At 41.6% G+C, this 22,187-nt stretch overlaps 1 protein-coding gene and 1 non-coding gene across 9 annotated transcripts in view; both read left to right on the forward strand.

Annotated features, from left to right (window-relative positions):
- The window catches only part of ITSN1 (intersectin 1), a 241,501-nt gene that overhangs the window by 88,372 nt on the left and 130,942 nt on the right, over positions 1–22,187 (forward strand). For all 8 annotated transcript variants that reach the window (XR_005718999.1, XM_040228484.1, XM_040228497.1 and 5 more), the window contains exons 6-10: positions 7,195–7,374; positions 9,112–9,208; positions 12,533–12,633; positions 18,855–18,918; positions 21,277–21,414. Coding sequence is in view for 7 of the 8 variants with exons in the window: in XM_040228484.1 (XP_040084418.1) it covers positions 7,195–7,374; positions 9,112–9,208; positions 12,533–12,633; positions 18,855–18,918; positions 21,277–21,414 (580 nt within the window). In the remaining variant the exon portion in view is untranslated. The remainder of the gene's footprint in view (positions 1–7,194; positions 7,375–9,111; positions 9,209–12,532; positions 12,634–18,854; positions 18,919–21,276; positions 21,415–22,187) is intronic.
- Positions 5,193–5,403, forward strand: LOC120860166. The gene has a single exon (XR_005720256.1). It is a non-coding gene; the product is annotated as a small nucleolar RNA U3 (small nucleolar RNA).

Here is a 22,187-nt window from a genome sequence, read left to right on the forward strand (position 1 = left end):
GGTTACAGTGCAGGGGTTGCAAACAGTCACACCCGACTCACGAGTAACACTTTCTTTCATGTTTCTGAAAGGGAGGCAGAGCCTGTTTAAACTCAGTTGTCCTCAAAGCCTTTGGTTTCCTCTTTTCCTTCTCTCTTCCCACCTTCATTATCACCAGATCATCAGAGTGACATGGGGCTTCACCACTCTCCCAAGGTTAATGTAAATGTTAATGCCCCATGGAATTTAGGCTGGCTAGAGGTTGAATAGTCATTTTGTTGAGAAGAGGAAAATGGGGTGCAGTGACACTGTGATTTGCTTAAGGGTGCCCGGCCGTATTCCAGGACATTCTGCGGTGAATGTGCCTCCTACCTTCTCCTTCAGTGTATTTGCACACACCATCATTCTCCTTTGACTCTGGACTCAGCTCTTTCAGGGAGAGGTTGTGATTGTTTCTGTTTTTTTGCCAGAGTCCACAGTTTTACTGGGTCAAAACAATCAATATCTTTAAGCCCTGACTCTGTGTCCTAGTTGCTGGGAAGGGGGTGGTGAGTAAGACCTCATGACTCCAGTTACTGTGGAGCTTGTTGGCAAGTTAGGGGAAGAAACAAATAGACAAATAGTTCCGTGAAACAGGGTGATATGACAGAGACCCAGGGCTTCCCAGGTGGCAGTAGTGGTAAAGAACTCAACTGTGTTCCATCCCTGGGTCAGGATCCCCTGGGGGAGGGCATGGCAACCCATTTCAGTATTCCTGCCTAGAGCATCCCATGAACAAGGGAGCCTGGCAGGCTACAGTCCACAGGGTTGGAAAGAGTGGAGACTAAAGCAACTTGGTGCCCACGCACTCATGAGAGGCGCAGAGAAGACCAGGTGGCTGTTGCTCAGGCACTCAGTTGTATCTGACTCTTCACGACTCCGTGGACTGCAGCATCTCCCGGAGCCTGCTCAAACTCATGTCCATTGAGTCAGTGATGCCCTCCAACCATCTTATCCTCTGTCATCTCTTTCTCCTGCCTTCAATCTTTCCTAACATCAGTCTTTTCCAGTGAGTTGGCTCTTTGCATCAGGTGGCCAAAGTATTAGAGCTTCAGCTTCAGCATCAGTCCTTCCAGTGAATACTCAGGTTTGATTTCCTTTACGATTGACTGGTTTGATCTCCTTGCAGTCCAAGGGATTCTCAAGAGTCTTCTTCAGCACTACAGTTCGAAGGCATCAATTCTTTGGCACTCAGCCTTCTTTATAGTCCAACTCTCACATCATACATGACTGCTGGAAAAACCATAGCTTTGACTAGATGGACCTTTGTAGGCATAGTAATGTCTCTGGTTTTTAATATGTTGTTTAGGTTAGTCATAGCTTTACTTCCAAGGAATAAGTGTCTTTTAATTTCATGGCTGAAATCTACAGTGATTTTGGAGCCCAAGAATATAAAGTCTGTCATTGTTTCCATTATTTCCCCATCTATTTGCCATGAAGTGATGGGACCAAATGCCACGATCTTCGTTTTTTTGAATGTTGAGTTTTAAGCCTGCTCTTTCTCTCTCCTCTTTTACCTTCATCAAAAGGCTCTTTAATTCCGCTTTGTTTTCTGCCATAAGGGTGCCTATGACAGATCTGTATCTACATATCTGAGGTTATTGTTATTTCTCCTGAGACCAGGTGGTTAGGGAGAATTTACCCAGGCAGTAACTTTTGAGCTGGCTTAGGTATGGGGGGAGAGAACCCTCCTGGCAAAAACAACGGGTCCTAAGGCAAAGCTTGGTGTGTCAGAGGAACAATAATGAGAGACTTGCACCTGATGTCCTTAGGGCTTCAGGTCGGGGAGATAAAGTAGGAGCCAGGTGGTTTGGGACCTAATAAAACTACTAAGTGAACTGAAAGTCGCTTAGTCATGTCCAGTTCTTTGCGGGCCCATGGACTGCAGTGTGCTAGGCTTCTCTGTCCATGGGATTCTCCAGGCAAGAATACTGGAGTTGGTTGCCATTTCCTCCTCCAGGGAATCTTCCTGACACAGGGATCGAACCCAGGGCTCCCATACTGCAGGCGGATTCTTTACCTCTGAAACCACTGAAGAACTAGCATTTTTTTCTAAGTAAGTTCAGTTGAAAGCTTTTAAACAGGGTGTAAATGGCTGATAGATATTTAGAAATATATAATCTATGTTATCTGAAGATGGTTTTGGTTTTTTTGTGTGGGTTTTTTGTTGTTGTTTTGTCATTTGTGTTATCTGAAGACTGGATTACAGGGGACAAGCGTAAAATCAGGGACATCAATAAGGAGGCTTTTTCCATAGGCAAGAGATTATGGTAATTTAGATTTGGCCAGTGATAATGTGGAAAATAGCTTAGAATTAGTTTCATCATATCCTGTATTGTGGAGGAAAAGTAAGTCAGATTTTGACCATATCAGGCTTGAAAGGCCTTGGTGATTTCGAAGTCGAGATATTAGGGAGGCAGGTAAATCTGTATGTCTGCAACACAGGAGGGATTCTCAGCTCTGGTGAGTTTGAGTCTGGATGGCATTGAAAGCCCTGGGACTGGATATAGGATCCTAGAGAGAAAGTTGTGAGAGGATCTCAATCTTAAATGGAACCGGAGGATATATGCAGTGGAGAATCTCACGCATGAATCCTCAGGAAAATGAAACTTAAGAACAGAGGTGCTACTGATCAGGCATTTACAGAAAACTGAAACTGAGACTGATGAACCTCCACCAAGAGTCTCTCCTCTTCCTCAGGCCAGTGAGCTTACTGCTTGGATTCTAACTGAATTCCCCCATCTTTATGATCCTTACCCATAAATCCAGCCCACCCCAGACCCTCAAAGGACTCACTTGTAGCTTACTACAGTTGGTATGTCTAGAATTGCAATTCTTGGGACTTCCCTCATGGTCCAGTGGTTAAGACTCAGCACTTCCACTGCAGGGGGCACGGGTTCGATCCATGGTTGGGGAACTAAGATCCCACATGCCTCCCATCAAGAGAGAGCAAACAAAGAAAGACATCAGAATTGCATTTCTTCTGCTATTCCTGCATAAGCTCAACTTCTGGTGATTCAATGTCCCTCTTTATTTAGGTTGACAGAGTGTAGCTAGAGTAGGCAGAACACTTAAGATCACACCTTGTTTCAAGGGGGCAGCGCTCCATGTTTGAGTTGCTTCTGTGCTGTGCTTAGTCACTCAGTCGTGTGCTTAGTCACTCAGTCGTGTCTGACTCTTTGTGACCCCATGGACTATAGCCTGCCAGGCTCCTCTGTCCATGGGGATTCTCCAGGCAAGAATACTGGAGTGGGTTGTCATGCCCTCCTCCAGGGGATCTTCCCAACCCAGGAATTGAACCCAACTCTTTCACATTGCAGGCAGATTCTTTACTGTCTGAACCACCAGGGAAGCCCAAGAATACTGGAGTGGGTAGCCTGTCCCTTCTCCAGGGGATCTTCCTGACCCAGTAAACTAACCAGGGTCCCCTGTATTGCAAGTGGATTCTTTACCAGCTGAGCTACCAGGGAAGAGTTGCTTCTGAGGCACTGAGTAAGAATAGGATGTGAGAGTGATTGGATTTGACATTTGATAAGATGGGTTTGGGCCTGATCTTGGGCATCCCTAGTGGCTCAGACAGTAAAGAATCTGCCTGCAGTGCGGGAGACCTGGGTTCAACCCCTGGGTCAGGAAGATGCCCTGGAGAAAGGAATGGCAACCCACTCTGGTATTCTTGCCTGGAGAATCCCATGGACAGAGGAGCCTGACCGGCTATAGTCCATGGGGCTGCAAAGAATCGAGCACTACTGAGCAGCTGTGCTTTCACTTAACTTTGATGAGCAGTTTCCTTGGAGTGGTAGGGACAGATGCCTGCTGGCGGCCTGGGAGGGTGGAAAGCTCAACCGTGAGGTGGAGCCTGTCAGCTAAAGGACAGCGTGTTGATGGTTGGAAAGGCTCCCATGATTTTAGAGTCAAGGGGAAAACTCAGTGGTTGAGGAGAGCGTGGAAAATTTCATGAATTGAGACTTAGCACTGTCAAGAGAGATGGCATCTGAAACCTTGCCTCTGGGGGATGTGTTTGTTTAGAGGTATCCAGAAAATGCCATTCATTCAAGAGGCCATCACTTGGTAAGAGGGGCAGTTTAAAAGCTGAGTAGGTAACTGAATGGACAAATCATGGTGTTAAGACAGTAATCATGAGGGTTGTCCCTGGATTAGAAGACTTGCAAGATCTGGTCCCTATGGACTCTTCAAACTGACTAACAAGGCTGCCTTTGATGACCGGATCCCACACCAAGGAGGAATGACTGGGAGTGGAATTAAGATTAAACAGGGCAGGGTCACAGAGACAGGAGGATGAGAAGGTCCAGACCTACGTGGGGGAGGAGCCTGGACCCTCCCAGGAAGCCAGGCTCACACATCAAAAGGAGCAACAGGCAGCATCAGGTGGGGTCAAATCCCACACATAGTTATTATTAGAGAGGAGAGGACGGAGAGACAAGCAGCACCCTCGTGGACAGTGACCGCACACCAGTGACCGACTATTTCAAAACAAGCCAAGAGGAGCTAAGAAAATGGTGCAAGTCATGAACGACTGGCATCAATCCGAGTTTTTTAAAAGTCCAGAAATCAGGTGACCGCTCTGGAAAGAATGAGACATAAAAGAAAAAGTTGTTTCAGAAATGAAGAGTGAACCAGAGGCAGCACAAGAGAGACTGAAGAGAAACAGAAAGCAAAAAGAAGAGGACAGTTTTGGGCGTTAAAAAGAAACAAAAAGAGACAAAAAGAATTTGAGAACAAGTGCCAGATGACAAAGGCGAAGAGAACTGACTAGCTGCTTAGTTGGGGCCTCTGAAGAAGAAAACCAGAGCAAGGGAAGGGAAATGAGAAAAGCTAGTTCAAGACAGCTTTCCTGACACGGCGGGTTTGAAACTAAATTTGAACAAATACAGCACGGGCCTAGGAAATATTGTCCTGGAGAGGATCAAAACTAAGATCCATTCTAGTAAAACAAAAAATCACTTGGGCACAAGCAAAAAGAAAGCACACGGCTAACAAGAAAGAGAATTAGAACATCTTCTGACTTTTCATCCTGCCAGAAGGAAATGGAGTGACATATTTAAGATTCTCAAGGAAGGAATCGGCTGAGAATTTTGTATCCAGAAAAACCACACCAACCAACTTTCTAACTCTGCGGACACTGACTTTATATCTTACAATTAAATTCAATTCTGAAGACTATACTTTCAGGGATCATTTCTATAGTTTGTTACTAGAGAAGTTTCTCTGATCGTGTAAAGCACCTGAAACCACTAGGAGGAGGTGCAGTGTTCTCTCCTGAGCGGGAAGCCGGTCCTTGGTGTTGCTTCTGCAGCTGCCATTGGCCATTGATGATCGTTCTCTTCCTTTGGGAGAGTAAGAGGGAGAGGACACCATCTGAGTGGTTTTGTTTAAAAAAATAAAAAAAATAAAAATAAATTCAATTCTGACGCTCACTCTGGTTGTTAGTGTCAGATTCCACCGGCTTAAGGGTTCAGTCCCACAAGACTGACCTCACTTTAGATTTGAGTCACAAGTACTGGGCCCCAGTACTGTCTGACTTGGCTACAGAGTCAAGACTAGAGTTGTTGTTTGGTCGCTAACTCATGTCCGGCTCTTTGTGACCCCTTGGATAGCAGCACGCCAGGCTTCCTCGTCCTTCACCATCTCCCAGAGTTTGCTCAAACTCATTGCCATTGAGTCGATGATGCCATCCAACCATCTCGTCCTCTGTCACCCCCTTCTCCTCTTGCCCTCAGTCTTTCCCAGCATCAGGGTCTTTTCCAATGAGTCAGCTCTTCACATCAGGTGGCCAAAGTATTGGAGCTCCAGCGTCAGCATCAGTCCTTCCAATGAATATTCAGGACTGATTTCCTTTAAGATTGACTCGAGTCAGAGGCTCCTGCAAACCCTTCTCCCGCTTTTTTAATTTTCTAGAATAGCTCCCAAAACTTTGAGAAACTTGTATTTACATTTGCTGGTTTTCTATAAAGGGTATTATAAAGGGTACAGATGAGCAGGAAGATGGAGAGGTGTGTAGGGCAAGGTCCCAAAGGGTGCTGAGTGCAGGAGCTTCTGTTGTCCAGGACCTGATGTGTCCACCAGCCTGGAAGTTCTCCAGACCTTGTTGTGTAGGAGTTGTGAGGCAAATGTGGTAACCAATACAGTGCAGAAATGAGGTCCATCGTGTAGGAGTTGTTATGGGAATTTCATAACAGAGGCTTCATTGATGAAATCATCAGCCTTTGATTAGCTCACTTTCCCCCGTCTGTTCTCCCCATCAAACACAAGATGACAGTCTTCCCACTCCAGAGATTCCAAGGATCTTAAAAGCTCTTGTGTCATGAACCAGGGACTAAGACCAGATATTTTGGCAGAAGATGTTCCTATCAGTCAGGATATTAAAAGGGTTTTAGGAGTTCTTCTGGCCTCCCCGATGGCTCAGCGGTAAAGAATTCGCCTGCAATGTAGGAGATGCCAGTTTGACTCCTGGGTTGGGAAGATCCCCTGGAGAAGGAAATGGCAACCCACTCCAGTATTCTTTCCAGGAGAATCCCATGGACAGAGGAGCCTGGTGGGCTACAGTCCATGGGGTCGCAAGAGTCGGACACGACTGAGCAACTGCACATGCACGTCAGAGCTCTGTCAAGAATAAGGACTTGGGGCCAAAGATCAGATCTGTATTTCTTACAATGTCACAATATCACAAGTTAGGATAGAAAAAAGAAAAAGAGACATTTAGTTTAGTTCTGTCATTTTTTGTTGCTAGAATACTTTTATAAACAGAAACTTTCTCATCAAATGTTTGATTCCTCTGAGGTTCAGTATGTAAAGGGAAGGTGGGTTAAGTGTTTATTTTCTGCCTGTTGATTTCCTGTGGTGACCAATTAGGATTTTTTACAAAAAGTACTTCATTGGGGATTTCTGAATTGACTTCTCTTTGGTGGCTTTCAGGCCACTGTGGTTATTATTGGTGAACATTGGCCAGTAGATCTCTAAGCCGAGGTCTTGAGCCCTTTCCGTCTGATCATTGACAATGTTTAATACTTTTCAGAAGGATTAATCTGAATTCAGATTTTAAATGGGAGTATATCATGACTGGAAAAGGGTTTTCCTCTCCATGCATTCCTGGGTTAATTATTGTTGAATGCTGAAATGTGGTTCCGTGTGAATTTTGTTGGGATTTTCCCTTCTTAGGTATGGGAGGTATTGCCAGCATGCCACCGCTGACCGCTGTTGCTCCTGTGCCAATGGGTTCCATTCCCGTTGTCGGGATGTCTCCCCCGCTAGTATCATCTGTTCCTGCAGCAGGGGTGCCCCCCCTGGCTAACGGGGCGCCCCCAGTCATACAGCCTCTGCCTGCATTTGCTCATCCTGGTATGTGACCTGCTAAAGCCACAGGCTTAAGTTCTATATGTATTTTACTTGTCATTCTTATTAAGTCTTCTGTTTTCACACTTGGATTATATTTACGTAGTATTTTATTCCAGAAGAAATCATCTTTTTTTTTTTTTTTTTTTTTTCATTTAATGTCTCATTTTAGGGAAGAGCTAGTCTAGAGAGAGGGCATGAAATTACATACTCTTGGCTGCCATTGTGCACAAAGGTGAAGTCAACAGCTAAAACCAAGAGCATAATTCCCTTTCAAGGGCTTGATGAGAGCAGCTCAGGTTTGAACAGCATTTGAGCACTTTTTAGTTCCATGTATCACTATCACTTACTACTTTCCTTCAGCTGCCATGAATTGCTAATAAACAGGCCAATCCCTTAGGAGATAAAAAAGAACATTGGCTTTTTTTTGAAGAGGTATAATGAATCAGGCATAGAGGGGAAGGAAATCTAATGAATGACTATATTAAGGTTATAGTATTCAATGCTTGCTTAACTGAACAAAGGATTACAAAGTGTCTGGCTTAGCTAATTTCATTTTGAGACTTTATTCAAAGTCTTTCTTCCCTTTAAAGAAAAGGTGGCTTAGTGGTAAAGAGTCCACCTGCCCATAGGAGACTCAGTTGTGACCCCTGGGTCAGGAAGATTCCCTGGAGGAGGAAATGGCAACCCACTCCAGTGTTCTTGCCTGGAAAATCCCACAGACAGAGGAGCTTGGTGGTCTACACGTCATGGACTCACAAGAGAGTTGGACATGACTTAGCAACTAAACAGTGACAACAGAGAAAAGCATAAAGTGTAGATGTAGATAGCCTTAGTCTAACAAATCTGAGTGGGGTCATATCAATATGGAAATGTTTTTCTTGTTTTACATTTTAAGGACTTAGATAAGTCTGAGTACATCAGTCATGATGGACATTGTGGGTTTGAGCCTAATATGTGAGTCTGCCTACACCCCTGGATTTATTACATCTGTCAGAGTGTGTCTCTGTGTTATAGTCATAGAATCTAAACGGATCTTTTGTTTTTAAGATGTTCTTGTCACAGGTAGCTTGTCTTTCATAGGTGCCCATGACTGTAGGTGAGATGGCAGCTGAAAAAGTGCTTGCGATTATTTTTCCAGTGATAGCAGTGAATCCATGCCCTGTGTCTTGTTTTCTTTTGTGTCAAATGGCGATTGTTGCAAGGCTGTAGGCCAGGTTGGGAGAAATGCTGGTTAAGGCTCAGAGTTTTTCTCCTGACACATAGCCTGAATGAGACTCAGACACAGAAGCTGGCCTTCCCTGGCATCATGTGTCCTCTGGCCAAGACAGGCCTGTGACTTCTGGCCTCTGATTCTGGAACTGATGCTTCAGCTGCTTCAGTGCAGTTACAAATATGCCAGCTATCTGTTTAAGCTATTGCTTCTTCAGCTGTAAGAGCAGATACTATAAAATGTGATACTGAATGTTTAATGAAGAGCCCAACTTTGTGGATGTAAACATTACTACCTAGTAAGGTGGTTTTAGGAAGGAACAAATAAAACATTTTTTGCTAGAGGGCAGGAAGCAAGGAGGGAATGACTGTTTTTGAGTCTAGAATGGTCAGAAGGGAGAAATAATTTCTGCCTTAGAAATTATTTGATGACTCAAAAAATTTTGATGACTGTGCATTTTAATTTTTGTAAAAGGGAAACTTCTTATTTTTGTAGAATTAAAATTATTCAACATTTATTTATTTTTACAGCTGCCACATTGCCAAAGAGTTCTTCCTTTAGTAGATCTGGCCCAGGATCGCAGTTAAACACAAAATTACAGAAGGCACAATCATTTGATGTGGCCAGGTAAGTTTGCTTGTTTTCAAATGGGTGATTTGGTTGAAACTGTTGTCTGATTGACTCATGAATTTGAAAATGAATCAGCTACGTGTTCTTTACTTATCTTCTTTTATTTTGTAGCATGCTAATATTTGTCTTAATTCTGGATAATGTTCTAGAATTTATTATTTGTTTGTTGTAGCAGTGACAATCAGAAACCCTACTTTTCCTTAAAAAATTTAGTTGTTTTTTTTTTTTTCATGAGGATGATAAATATGTAGTATCCATGGTTAGCTATTTCGTGTCAGTCATTTGAAAGTTTCTGTGTTGGGGCTTTTGGTGGTCCAGTGGTTAAGAATCCCCTGCCAGTGAAAGGGACAGTGGTTCAATCCCACAGGCCTCGGGTCACCTAAGCCCATGTGCCACAGCCACTGAAGCGCCTCACGCTGTAAAATAAAAAAGTTTATGTATAAAATATTTTATATGAAACTTAGAGTCAAAACTGGCTCTAATTTTATCTCAGATAGTCTTATGAAGCCTGTGTGGATAGTCTTATGAAGCCTGTGTGGATTGTTAGTAGAAGACCAGTTTTTATGAAATGAGTTACTCAAGTTAGTGAAGAGCTCTTATTAATTGGATATGTGGCTCGATTTTGGTAAAGCTTATGTGACCTGCTGCCTTGTATTTTGGCCAGTCTTGGTTCCCATTATCTTTTATATTTTTATTTTACCGATATTTTCCCCTTGTATAATGCTGCACTAAAATGAAAAATTAAGTCTCTTGATAAGCTGTCTCAAAACTTTTCGAATGAGAAGATGTAGAGGAACATGATTGCATCTTTTCTTGTTTCAGTCCTCTTTACGAATCTTTCCTAAGTGAATCAAGTCATGTTTCATCTTTAAAGAGAAGAGCGTGTTGAATATAACTCAAAAACTCATTACCTTTAAAAAATTAATAAAAAGAAAATCCATAAGCTGCAGAGCACTGTGTCAAATGCTTTATGCACAGTAACCCTTTTAATGCTCACCATCTTCTCCAGAAGATGACTGTGATTTTCTCTGTGTTATGAATGAGGAGGCTCAGAGAGTAAGTGACTTGCTCAAGGTAACTCATAAGTTATAGGGCCAACAGCTAAACTGAGGTCTTTCTGACTTTAAGGCAAATGTTCTTAAAATTTGCCCTAGTAACTTTGGTTAATTGTCAAATATAGGTTGTAAGGCGTCAGATAAGGAGTCTGGGGAAGCTAATGCTCAGAAACCCCAAACTCCTAACAAGGGAGCATTTTTAAAGGCTAGGTGAAGGAAGGGAGTCACAGAGTGTTTGATCAGCTTCTGCACACCTCTCTAATTGATGATGAGGTACCAGGGCAGTGCCACAGGGGTTGATGCCGAAGCTGAAGCTCAGATATTTTGGCCACCTGATGCGAAGAGCCACACGTTGGAAAAGACCCTGATGCTGGGAAAGATCGAGGGCAAAAGAAGAAAGGAGTGGCAGAGGACGAGGTTGTTGGATAGCATCACTGACTCAACAGACATGAATCTGAGCAAACTCGGGGAGCTAGTGAAGGACAGGGGAGCTTGACGTGCTGCAGTCCATGGGGTCGCAGAGTCAGCGACTGAACAGCAGCAACAGCAACAGGGGGTGATGTTATCAATCCTTAGCTTCAGCTTCCCTTTGGTGGAGTTTTAGCATCTGTAAAACAATTCAGGAATGTGCCTCAGACCCTGTTATCTAGGTACTTCAGGGAGGAACTAAGGATTCTATGACTGCCATATGGCACATCTGCTGTTTAAATTGTTACCAGTTCTCCTGGCCCAACTGCGACTTTTGTCACTACATGTTCACATCCTTGCAATCATTAATTCTTGAGCCAGACTTCTGTGACTCAAGTGAGGCCTGGTAGACCACAGCTTTTCTACAAACAAGAGACAGGCAGAGGAAAAAAAGAAAGAGCCAGAGAACAGGAGGGGAGAGGTCTGTCCGAGGAAGACCCTACAGCGTCCTGCTTGGTTATAAAAACAGTTTGTTTTTGTTTCTTTTTTTTTAATAGTTTCCTTCAGTATCTTAAGTTTCTAGAAAGTTTGTGTGATGTGGCATCTAACTTTTTGGATAATGCCTTTTTAGGCCTGTTTACATTCTCAGGAATTTGGCAGAAAACTATGATTTGATAAGTGTAGTCTTGGGCGCTTTGTCTTTTATATCCTACATCCCTGGGGTGGCGGGGAGAGATAATTGACTTCTTGACAAATCGGGAAGAGTTGAATCTGCAAAATATTAGTTTAAAATGAGAGATTTGTTGCAGAAATAGGCACAGCAGAATAGACCTCGGTAAATGATTTTACGGAGAAATACCTAAAACTTGAAACGGTAAATTTTTATAAGTACTTTTCAAGTGTTTGGGAGCAGTTTCTGTGCTTTAAGCAGTGTACATAGGAAGAATAGGGTCACAGATAAAGTACATAAATGAGGATTAAAAATTCACTTTAACATGTGAAAAATAGATATTTTTGTTGAAATGAAAGGACATTGCACACGGGGCATTAGTTGTAATCTGTCCTGGAAGTGGAATGCCATTTTTTTTTACTGTCAGCTCAATCATCATGTTTAAATTGCCCTAAATAAACAGTGGGCTCTTAACACTGTGGGTACAACCAGTGTGATACTAAGGAACTGATCTAAGGAACTGATCACCAGGGAGGTCTACACCCGAGCTGGCTGCTGGTAAGGGGTTTCCTGAGGTCAGGGGCGCTACACATTGTCAGGAAAGACCAGCTCTGGGTCGCAGTCAGAAGCAGAACTCCTTCCCTCCCTTTCTGCGCTGCCGAGAAGTGTTCTCTTCTGTCTCGGAAACTCCACATGTGGGCATGTAAATTCTTAGAATGAAATAACTTCCCTTCATTAAGAAATCCATCATGTATTTTGGGGTAAGACCGTTAAACATTTTTAAAAAATTAATACCTTTAAAGGCAATTGTTTTTGTTTGCTGTCCACATGGCTTTTTAAACCAAAAGAAGACTGGATGTTACTGTGATCACCTCAGTTCTGAAGAGATTTTCCATCCTTTTGTAGAACCTTTAAATTAGTTTAATTGTATGTATAACTTGAACTAGCCACTTGATCTGTCCTGTTTACTCAAAGTAATAGGAAGCTCAAAATAATGAGCTTATCTGTATGCAGAGAAAGGGTTGTAACCTTAAGAAATGAAAAAAATCATGATGGAAAATTCTGAAATAGTGATTAGAAAGGGAATGAAATGTTAAAGCTAGTTTTCTAGGAAGTTCTTACTTTTTAAAGAACTGGAATGTGCAGGTCCTTGCTGTTTACCCTCTTTTCCTGTCTTTCCTCCCGCAGCGTCCCTCCTGCAGCTGAGTGGGCTGTTCCTCAGTCATCCAGGCTGAAATACAGACAGCTCTTCAATAGTCATGACAAAACCATGAGTGGACACCTAACAGGTATTTACACATAAGAATTAATTTAGTGAAATATGGTCTCCGTTCTAAATGTAAATTGTTTCTAGATATTGGGCCAAAGATTTTCCAGACTTTGCTCTATTTACCTGTACTTCTTTCTAAACAGTGTTTTCATTGTTCCTTTTATCTCATCGACTGATTGATAAGTTCTCATCAACTGATAAGGCCATAGTTACTTCATTCTCCACTGCCTCAGGCTTTTACTTCTTGGTAAATAGAACCTAGACCAAGGATCCCCAGCACCTCAAATGCCACTAGTGTGCAAATCAAAGCACTAGCAAAGGAACACTGCTGTGAACAAAACCTGGTTCACCTTCTGAAGTCCAGCTTTGGAGGTCAACTTGAAACTGCCTTCTCAAAGAATCAGTGATGCCTGCAGGGGCAGGTTGAAAGGGGAATGAATGGGGAGTTTGGAACCTGGCCTTGCCACTTACCAGCTGGAGGTCAATTTATCTACTTGGATCTTATTTCTTCATGTATAAAAGGTCAGAGTTAAGTTATATGCTCTCTGTGAATTTAAAAAAAGATTCTGTTGTCTACATCAGAAAGACTCAAAGGATTTTGTGATGCTATCCAGAAATCTTTCTAATAAGGGGTTGTTAAAAAAAAAAAAATAAGGGGTTGTTGTTGTTTAGTTGCTCAGTCATGTCCAGCTCTTTGTGACCCCATGGCCTGCAGCGCTCCAGGCTTCCCTGTCCTTTCCTTTCTCCTGGAGTCTGCTCAGACTGATCTTCATGAGTCGGTGATAACATCCAATCATCTCATCCTCTGTCGCCTCCTTCTTCTGCCCACAGTCTATCCCAGCATCAGGGTCTTTTCCAGTGAGTTGGCTCTTTGCCTCAGGTGGCTAAAGTACTGGAGCTTCAGCTTCAGCGTCAGTACTTCCAGTGAATATTCGGGTTGGTTTCTTTTAGAATTGTCTGGTTTTATCTCCTTGCTGTCCAGTGAACTCTCAAGAGTCTTCTCCAGCAGCACAATTTGAAAGCATCACTTCTTCGGTAGTAGGCCTTCTTCATGGTCCAGCTCTCACATCTATACATGACTACTGGAGAAACCACAGCTTGGACTATATGGACCTTTGTCGACGAAGTGATGTTTCTGCTTTTTAATACACAGTCTATGACTAGGTTTGTCATAGTTTTTCTTCCAAGGAGCAAGCGTCTTTTAATTTCATGGCTGCAGTTACTGTCCACAGTGATTTTGGAACCCAAGAAAATAAAATCTGTCACTGTAGCCATTGTTTCCTCACGTATTTGCTTTGAAGTGATGGGACCAGATGCTATGATCTGAGTTTTTTCACTGTTGAGTTTTAAGCCAGCTTTCTCTCTCTCCTCTTTGACCTTCATCAAGAGACTCTTTAGCTCCTCTTCACTTTCTGCCCTATGGGTGGTGTCATCTGCATCAGTCAGTTCAGTCGCTCAGTCGTGTCTGACTCTTTGGGACCCCATGGAGTGCCCACGCCAGGCCTCCCTGTCCGTCACCAGCTCCCAGAATTTACCCAAACTTTTGTCCATTGAGTCAGTGATGCCATCCAACCATCTCATCCTCTGTTATCCCTTCTCCTCCCACCTTCAATCTTTCTTGGCATCGGGGTCTTTTTCAATGAGTCAGCTCGTTGCATCAGGTGGCCAAAGTATTGCAGTTTCAGCTTCAGCATCAGTCTTTCCAATGAACACTCAGGACTGATCTCCTTTAGCATGAACTGGTTGGATCTCCTTGTAGTCCAAGGGACTCTCAGGAGTCTTCTCCAACACCACAGTTCAAAAGCATCAATTCTTCAACACTCAGCTTTCTTTATAGTCCAACTCTCACATCCATACATGACTACCGGAAAAACCATAGCCTTGACTAGCCAGACCTTTGTTGACAAAGTAACGTTTCTGCTTTTTACTGTGCTATCTAGGTTGGTCATAACTTTCCTTCCAAGGAGTGTCTTTAATTTCATGTCTGCAGTCACCATCTATAGTGATTTTGGAGCCCCACAAAATAAAGTCTGCCACTGTTTCCCCATCTATTTCCCATGAAGTGATAGGACTGGATGCCATGATCTTACTTTTCTGAACGTTGCACCTTAAGCCAACTTTTTCACTCTCCTCTTTCAGTTTCATCAAGTGGCTCTTTAGTTCTTCGCTTTCTGCCATAAGGGTGGTGTCATCTGCATATCTGAGGTTATTGATATTTCTCCCAGCAGTCTTGATTCCAGCTTGTGCTTCCTCCAGCCCAGCGTTTCTCATGATGTATTCTTGCCTGAGAACCCCATGAACAGTCATCTGCATATCTGAGGTTATTGATAGTTCTCAGCACAATCTTGATTCCAGCTTGTGCTTCATCTATCCTAGCATTTTGCATGATGTACTCTGCATATAAGTTAGATAAGCAGGGTGACAACAATAAGGGGTTAAACACATTAAGTCGATTAGAGAGTTATAAAGAAATGCATAATTTTTATAAAGGAAAATAGAGACCTCTAATACAAACATTAAATATAAAAAGGGGAAAAATGTAACTGCTCTTTAACAAATATGAAAGGAGGGGGATTATGGGTTCATTTTTCTGGGGTGGAGAAGCACTCATATTTAACATCCAGACATTTTAAGTTTCTTATTTTAACTTTTTTTTTGCTATTACTTAAAATTGCAATTTTTACTTCCAAAAGAAAAATTCATCCTTGTTTAAAAAATATCAGGGTTGGGTGAGACTTTGAAGAATTCTGGTCTAATCGTGAACTCTGTCTCAGTGAAAAAATCTCAGCGGTCATTTCAAATAAGCATTTATTTGTATCTGAAACAGTGAATTATAAGTATACACAAAGTCTCTGTCTCGCTCACTCTGCTGAAACAGCAGCTCTCATAGTACGGAATTCTTCAATGCCCAGTATTCAACGGTATCATTTTAAGTACCGTTTAACCAAATTTCACCCCAGTGTGTCATACAGACCCAGACCTGCATAGTCTATGAATTTGAAAACATTTCTTCACGGCATTGTTGGCGTTTCCTGGGAGTTACTTAAAATAGTATTCAGATGCCACATTGATGCCCAAGTTATCTTTGCTTGGTAGGATGTGTATTTTATGATGGAAGTATCGTTATCAGGTAAAAGGTGTATGACAGAGGCACTTCAATATTTAGAATTTTTAATATCTGAGACAGAAAGTAAAATTGAAATAAACTGGGATGAGCAGATTTTTGCTACTGTTTATCTGTATGAAAGTGAAAACTAAAGGCGTTAATTGCTCAGATGTGCCCAACTCTTTACAACCCCATGGACTACTTACTATTATTTTGTCCTGGAAAGCATTTGAGGTGGGAATTTCATTTTCAAACCAGATCTTTGTATAGTCATGAAAAATAATTTGTTACAGTAAATTTTTAAATAGGAGTAAGTCAAAGAAATTGTTTGTTTTCCCTTTGTGAGGAGTCAAATGTAGAGTGTGTTTTAAGCTTTAAATAAGACTGTGCATTGAAGCAGAGCAGCTTTGTTGAGATGGATGACATATAATGATTATTATCATAATAATATCACCCCCCCAAAGGAGTTACTCAGTTCAGCTTAAGAATTGAGTAAGAGTAAGAATATCAAGAAAGTTGAGAAGAGTTCTCAGAACGGAAAGAGGCACAAGTGAAATATTTAGCAGTAGCACAGTTCACCCCATTGATTCAGTTCAGTTCAGTTCATTTGCTCAGTCGTATCCAACTCTTTGTGACCCCGTGGACTACAGCACATCAGGCTTCCCTGTCCATCACCAACTCCTGGAGCTTACTCAAACTCATGTCCATTGAGTCGGTGAAGATTCCCTGAGTTGATTTATCTGATACACCTCATTCAGTGGGTATCCCCCTGTTCCTCCCCAACTTGATGTATATACTATTGCATGGTCTTAAAAGAGACACTCTTATTAAAAAAGAGTTCTTCTTTAATCAAAGTGATATAAGTAGCTCTACAATTCTCGGCTTCCCTTGTGTCTCAGATGTTAAAGAGTCTGCCTGCAATGCAGGAGACCTGGGTTTGATCCTTGAGTTGGGAAGATCCCCTGGAGGAGGGCATGGCAATCCACTCCTGGATCCACTTTCTTGCCTGGAGAGTCCCATGAACAGAGAAGCCTGGTGGGCTACAGTCCATGTGTTTGGATAGAGCTGGACACGACTGAGTGACTAACATACACACACAGAATTCTGGAACTGCTATTCTTGCTAGTCCTTTTTTCAAAGAGGTATTCTATTATCTCCTTGCATTCTGAAACAGTGACTGTGTTATTTGGTTATTGATATGCTAATCTCAGAAGCTGAAAAGTCTTCGTCATTGTTTGAACTAAACTTTTGACTTCTTTGAATTATCTCTGTCCTTTACATTCCTGCTTCCCTGCCCAATCATGGATACCCATTATAGGCTTTGTGAACTTGAGATTTGTTTATATCCTTCATATTTTCTTCTAAGCCAGTACTCTTTTCATGAATGCAGGCTTCCGCAGGAGGTTGCTCTGTTATGCTAAGATACTGTCTTCACTGTTGCTGATCTAGTTTAATGTATCTTAACCTGGCCTTAAGACTTAACAGAGTCCCATGTTAGAATTGCAAAAGACAATAGGGATCCACAGACTTTCTCTGTAAAGAGCAAAATACTAAATATTTTAGGCTTTCAGTCATACACTGTTGTAACTATTCAGCTTTGCCATCTCAGTATGAAAGCAGCCATATTATGTTAAGTGAATAGGCATGGCTATGTTTCAGTGAAACTTTATTTACAAAGACAGCTGGAGGACTGGAGAACGCCTATGGACTGTGGTTTGCCAATCCCTTTTCTAGATCATTTCCCTCATTTCAGAGACGAAAGAACTTCCTCTTAGAGAGGGAAAGTGATTTTGTTAATGTCACATGTAATTAGAGAGTGGAAGAGTCAAGAGTGGAATCCATATCGCCCGATATCCAGGTCCAGGGCTAGTTTTTAAAATTTATTGTTACCTTTTTTATTAAGTAAATGAAATATGAACTTTCTTTTATATAGTTCTGTAGTGGGCACAATGTTGTTATAAGTATAAATGAAGGCTTTCACTAAACTTATGCTGATTCTGCTTTAATATTGCCAGTATTCTAAATGCAGTGAAAGAGAGTTAGTCCCTTAGTCATATCTGACTCTTTGCAACCCCATGGACTGTAACCTGCCAGGCTCTATCCATGGAATTCTGCAAGCAAGAATACTGGAGTGGGTAGCCATTCCCTTCTCCCAGGGGATTTTCCCGACTCAGGAATCGAACCCCAGTCTCCTGCATTGCAGGCACCGTTTCAGCCACCAGGGAAGCCCTCTAAATACAGTGTTAGAGACTAAATACAATGATCGGTGAACTTTCTCATTCCAGTATACTAAAGACCAAGCAAAATATTATACATGGTAATCTTCCCAGCATAATTGCTACCACTTTGCATTCCTTGATCTATTACCTGTCATCCTGGGCCCACCCCTTGGAAATCATTGAAGGACATGAGACATTTGTTGCTCTCTTAACACTAGTTTATTTAAACATTCAGAATCTTCCATTGTAGGCTTCCTGGTATCTACAGCTAGTTTCATGCCAGAAATGAAGATATATACACAAGTATTTTAAGAAATGAGAGCTAATTTTGAGAGGAAAGTTGAAATTCCAGGAATTCTTCTTTATCACAAACCTAGGAAATGGCTGTGATATTAGCCATTTATGCAACCATGAGCAAATTTTTTTTTTTAAGTCTGCATAATGAAATGGGTAGAAGAGTTTTCTCTAAGGTCCCTTCCTCTTTTGAGATTCTCTGACTCTTGTCTAAATTTGATAGTCATCATGATGGAGGTGGCAGGGGGTGGCAGATGATATTGCATTTAGAGAGGACACATTTCAGCTTTGTGAATAAAAACCTGATACAAATAGAGATGGTCACCTGGGCCAAAGGGCAGGTTATATATTGAAACTCTAATTTTTTACATACTCATTCCTCATTATACATCTATTTAACAAAAATTTACTGGCTGTGTGCCAGGTGCTATGCTTTGTGTTTTTTCCCTTTTTCACTGGGATTTAATTTCCTTATTGAAAAGCCCATTGGGTAATAGCAAATATTGTTTAAAGCACTGTGATTGCATGAGATTGCATAGTACCTATGTGCAGAACACTGATCTTCCTAGACAGTGAAGATTTGCTGATTCATCTTTATTTTTTTCCCTGGCTTTCATTTAGGTCCCCAAGCAAGAACTATTCTTATGCAATCAAGTTTACCACAAGCTCAGCTGGCTTCAATATGGTAAGGGATGAAAAGTTCCTTGGTTTATATAAAGTGGAAATTTTATTTCTTAAATAGATAGGGCCTCATGAGTCTTTAGATTGACACCATTATTTATAAGGGGTGATATATGGAGTATGCTTAATTTTTCAGTGAGTTTTAACTCACAGTGATTCTGTAGTTAAAATGATTTAAAGTTGTCCCTTTTACTTCCCCCTTTTGATTTTTAAAAGTACAGAAGCAGAGAGATTACTATAATGAATTCTCAAGAACTCATAACACATTCTAAATAAATGCCCCCTCATGGCTAGTCCTGCCTCTCCCCTCCTCCTTTCACTTATTTTAAGCCAAATCTCAGTCATTATATCATTTCCATCTGCAAATATGCTTTCTTGCAGCCCACCTTTAGCTGATTACACAATTGTGGTGTTAATTTATTCTTGTATTTCCTGTAGATTGGAAATTAGATCTACGGTGGCGTTTCTCCACCTCAGTGCTGTTGACATTTTTGGCATGATAACTCTTTGCTGGTTAAGTGGTGTCTCTGGCCTCTGCCAACTCCAGTAGTATGATCCCCACCCCCTACATGTGACAATCAGAAATGTCTCCAGACACTGACAGATGTTCTTTGCGGTACCAAATCAATCCGTGTTTGAGAACCACTGATTCAGATCTGAGGAGAACCACTTGTCAGATTCAAATTTGATTTTTTTTTTTTTTTGCAAAGTGCATCAGAGATGATACTGAGTACTTTTATCATGAGGCACACGATTGTTTCTCTATTTTGTCATTAATTTTTTTTTTCTGGCTGCGCCGCATGGCTTACGAGAGCTTAGTTCTCCAACCAGGGATCAAACCTGTACCCTCTGCAACGGAAAAGCAGAGTCCTATCCACTGGACCACCAGGGGGTTCTCTGTAATGATTTTTAGTAGCTATTGATGAGCATTGCCTAAATCCTGTGAGATTCTTTACAGTTAAATATTAACTAGAATGGTTTCTTCAGGAGTGTTTCTCTCTCAGTTATGCATTATTCATTAATTCTGCCAGGAAGATAAACCCGGTGTGTACTGCTTACCTGCTAGGTTCCTAATTTTGCTGCAGGCACTTTGATTTGGTTGTTTCATAAGTGGTCAAGCTCTAGGTCAAGCCCAGCCTGGCCCTTTCTGTTTTGTATTAAAGAGCTTACCTTTTGCATTAGAGTAATAATAGACCAGTTAGCAAACATCTTATCTCTGTGACACATCCAGACCTCTTGAAGTCTGGATGTGTACCAGTATCCTAGGACCCTCTGAAATAAAAGCTAAAGACCTCACATTTATGGAGGTTGGTTGTTTTCATGACACTAGCATATAATGAAATGTGTTTACCAGCGTCTGGAGGCAAGGAAGGGGTGACTGTAAAGAGACAGAGGAATTTGGGCAGTGATGAAACTGTTCTGTATATTGTAGTAGCCAAAGAACTGATTGTGTTTGTCAAAACTCGCAGAACCATACTGTATAAAAGGGGTGGATATTATGGAAATTGTACCTTTAAAAAAAAAGGAGGGGTTTATGCCACCTGAGGAAATTTCAGACTTTGGAGGAGTTTCTTGATTTATGGCGTCAGCAAAGCCCAGTTAGTTGCTCAGTGTAGCGTCTGACCTGTTGACATCTTAGTGAATAGCTCTGTTGTCTTGCATTCTCCTTTTGGTGTACAGTTGTTTTTTTAAAAAGTCACATTCTTGGACTTGATGGGGAAGGTCTGTTTAATTAGCTAATCCTAAATTAATTAAGATTATAAAGAACAGTGGTGATTAAATTGTGAGGTTAAGGAACAGAAAACGCCTTGCCTCTGGTTGGAGGCCGTGAAGACCCACCCTTGGAGTCCTGGATCAGGGGTTGGTGCAGTTAGCTAAATGCGGCCTGGGGCTGATTTTGTAGGTGAAGTTTTGTTGTAAAGACAGCTGTGCCCATTCATTTCTTTGTATACTGTCTGTGGCTAGTTTCCTGCTGGAGCAGCAGAATTCAGTGTGATAGCGATTGTGTGTTCTGCAGAGCTTAAACATTTAGTATCTGACCAGCTAGTCTGTGGAGCGTGGTGTTTAAACACACATGGAATGTGAGTATGAGATATTTTAAATGGGTGCAAGAACTGAGAAGCATGTAATTATAATCACAGTTAACATCTGTTGAATGCTGAACACCATCCCAGCTAGATGGGTTGTCTCATTTTGTCTTTGTAACATTGGTATGAAGTCGGTACGATTTTTATAAACGGAGGTATAGAGGGACTCAACTGGCATAGAGTCAGAATGAGAAAACATCATTGAAATCACTTGTGAATAGTAACGAGCATGCATTTTCATGAAACTAGATTACAATGAACTTTCTGTTGAATAGGAATCTTTCTGACATTGATCAAGATGGAAAACTCACAGCGGAAGAATTTATCCTGGCTATGCACCTCATTGATGTAGCTATGTCTGGTCAACCACTGCCACCTGTCCTGCCCCCAGAATACATTCCACCTTCCTTTAGGTAAGGAATATTTGGTTCTCATAAGAAATTGTGTGGTAAGTATGTTCATTTCAGACTTGGCTTTGTTGGCTGTATATCTTATGGTCATTTTTTCTTCTTGGCAATTGAATGAAATCTCCACATATTGAACTGAATCTTCTTAGGCAGCTTTTGTGTTAATCTTTGCCTGTAAAGTACTTAAATAGACTGTTAGTAAAACAATCAAGTATAACATCACAAAGTTGGTGCTTTTGAGACAATCCATGTAATCAAAACTCACAACAACATCAGCCTACACATGGAAAATAAATCACAGAGATTCTGCCTGTGAATTCTACACATTCCAGAGGTGACAAAATGCTGGCAACGTAGAAATTATAATCAGCAAAATAATGAAAGAAAATTATCCTGGTCTGAAATACAATCTCAGTGGAGAGGTCGAGAGGGTAGTTCAGAGTCCAGTTGGGAGGACTGGTATCCCCCACCCACACACAGTCGTGTACGCATAGCCCTCTCAGACAACTGCCTCTCAAAGCTTTAACTCAAAAGACAAATTTGAGCTCTTACAAGTGCACAGAAGAACAAAAGAAGCCCAGATAAGAAATTCTGTCCCGATTCCTCCAATGTCAGGAAAGATTAGGGGCAAAGTCTCCATGAAAGAATGAGACATGGAACCATTGCGATCAGCACATATAAGTACAGGGAAGCTGAGAGCACTGTGTAGGAAGAAACCAGTAGCTGGACAGTTTGTTCATAAAATCTCACAGCTGCAAGAATCACAAGAGACACTTAAC

The sequence above is a fragment of the Oryx dammah genome, unplaced genomic scaffold, assembly GCF_014754425.2.
Source record: "Oryx dammah isolate SB20612 unplaced genomic scaffold, SCBI_Odam_1.1 HiC_scaffold_2, whole genome shotgun sequence".
NCBI lineage: Eukaryota > Metazoa > Chordata > Mammalia > Artiodactyla > Bovidae > Oryx > Oryx dammah.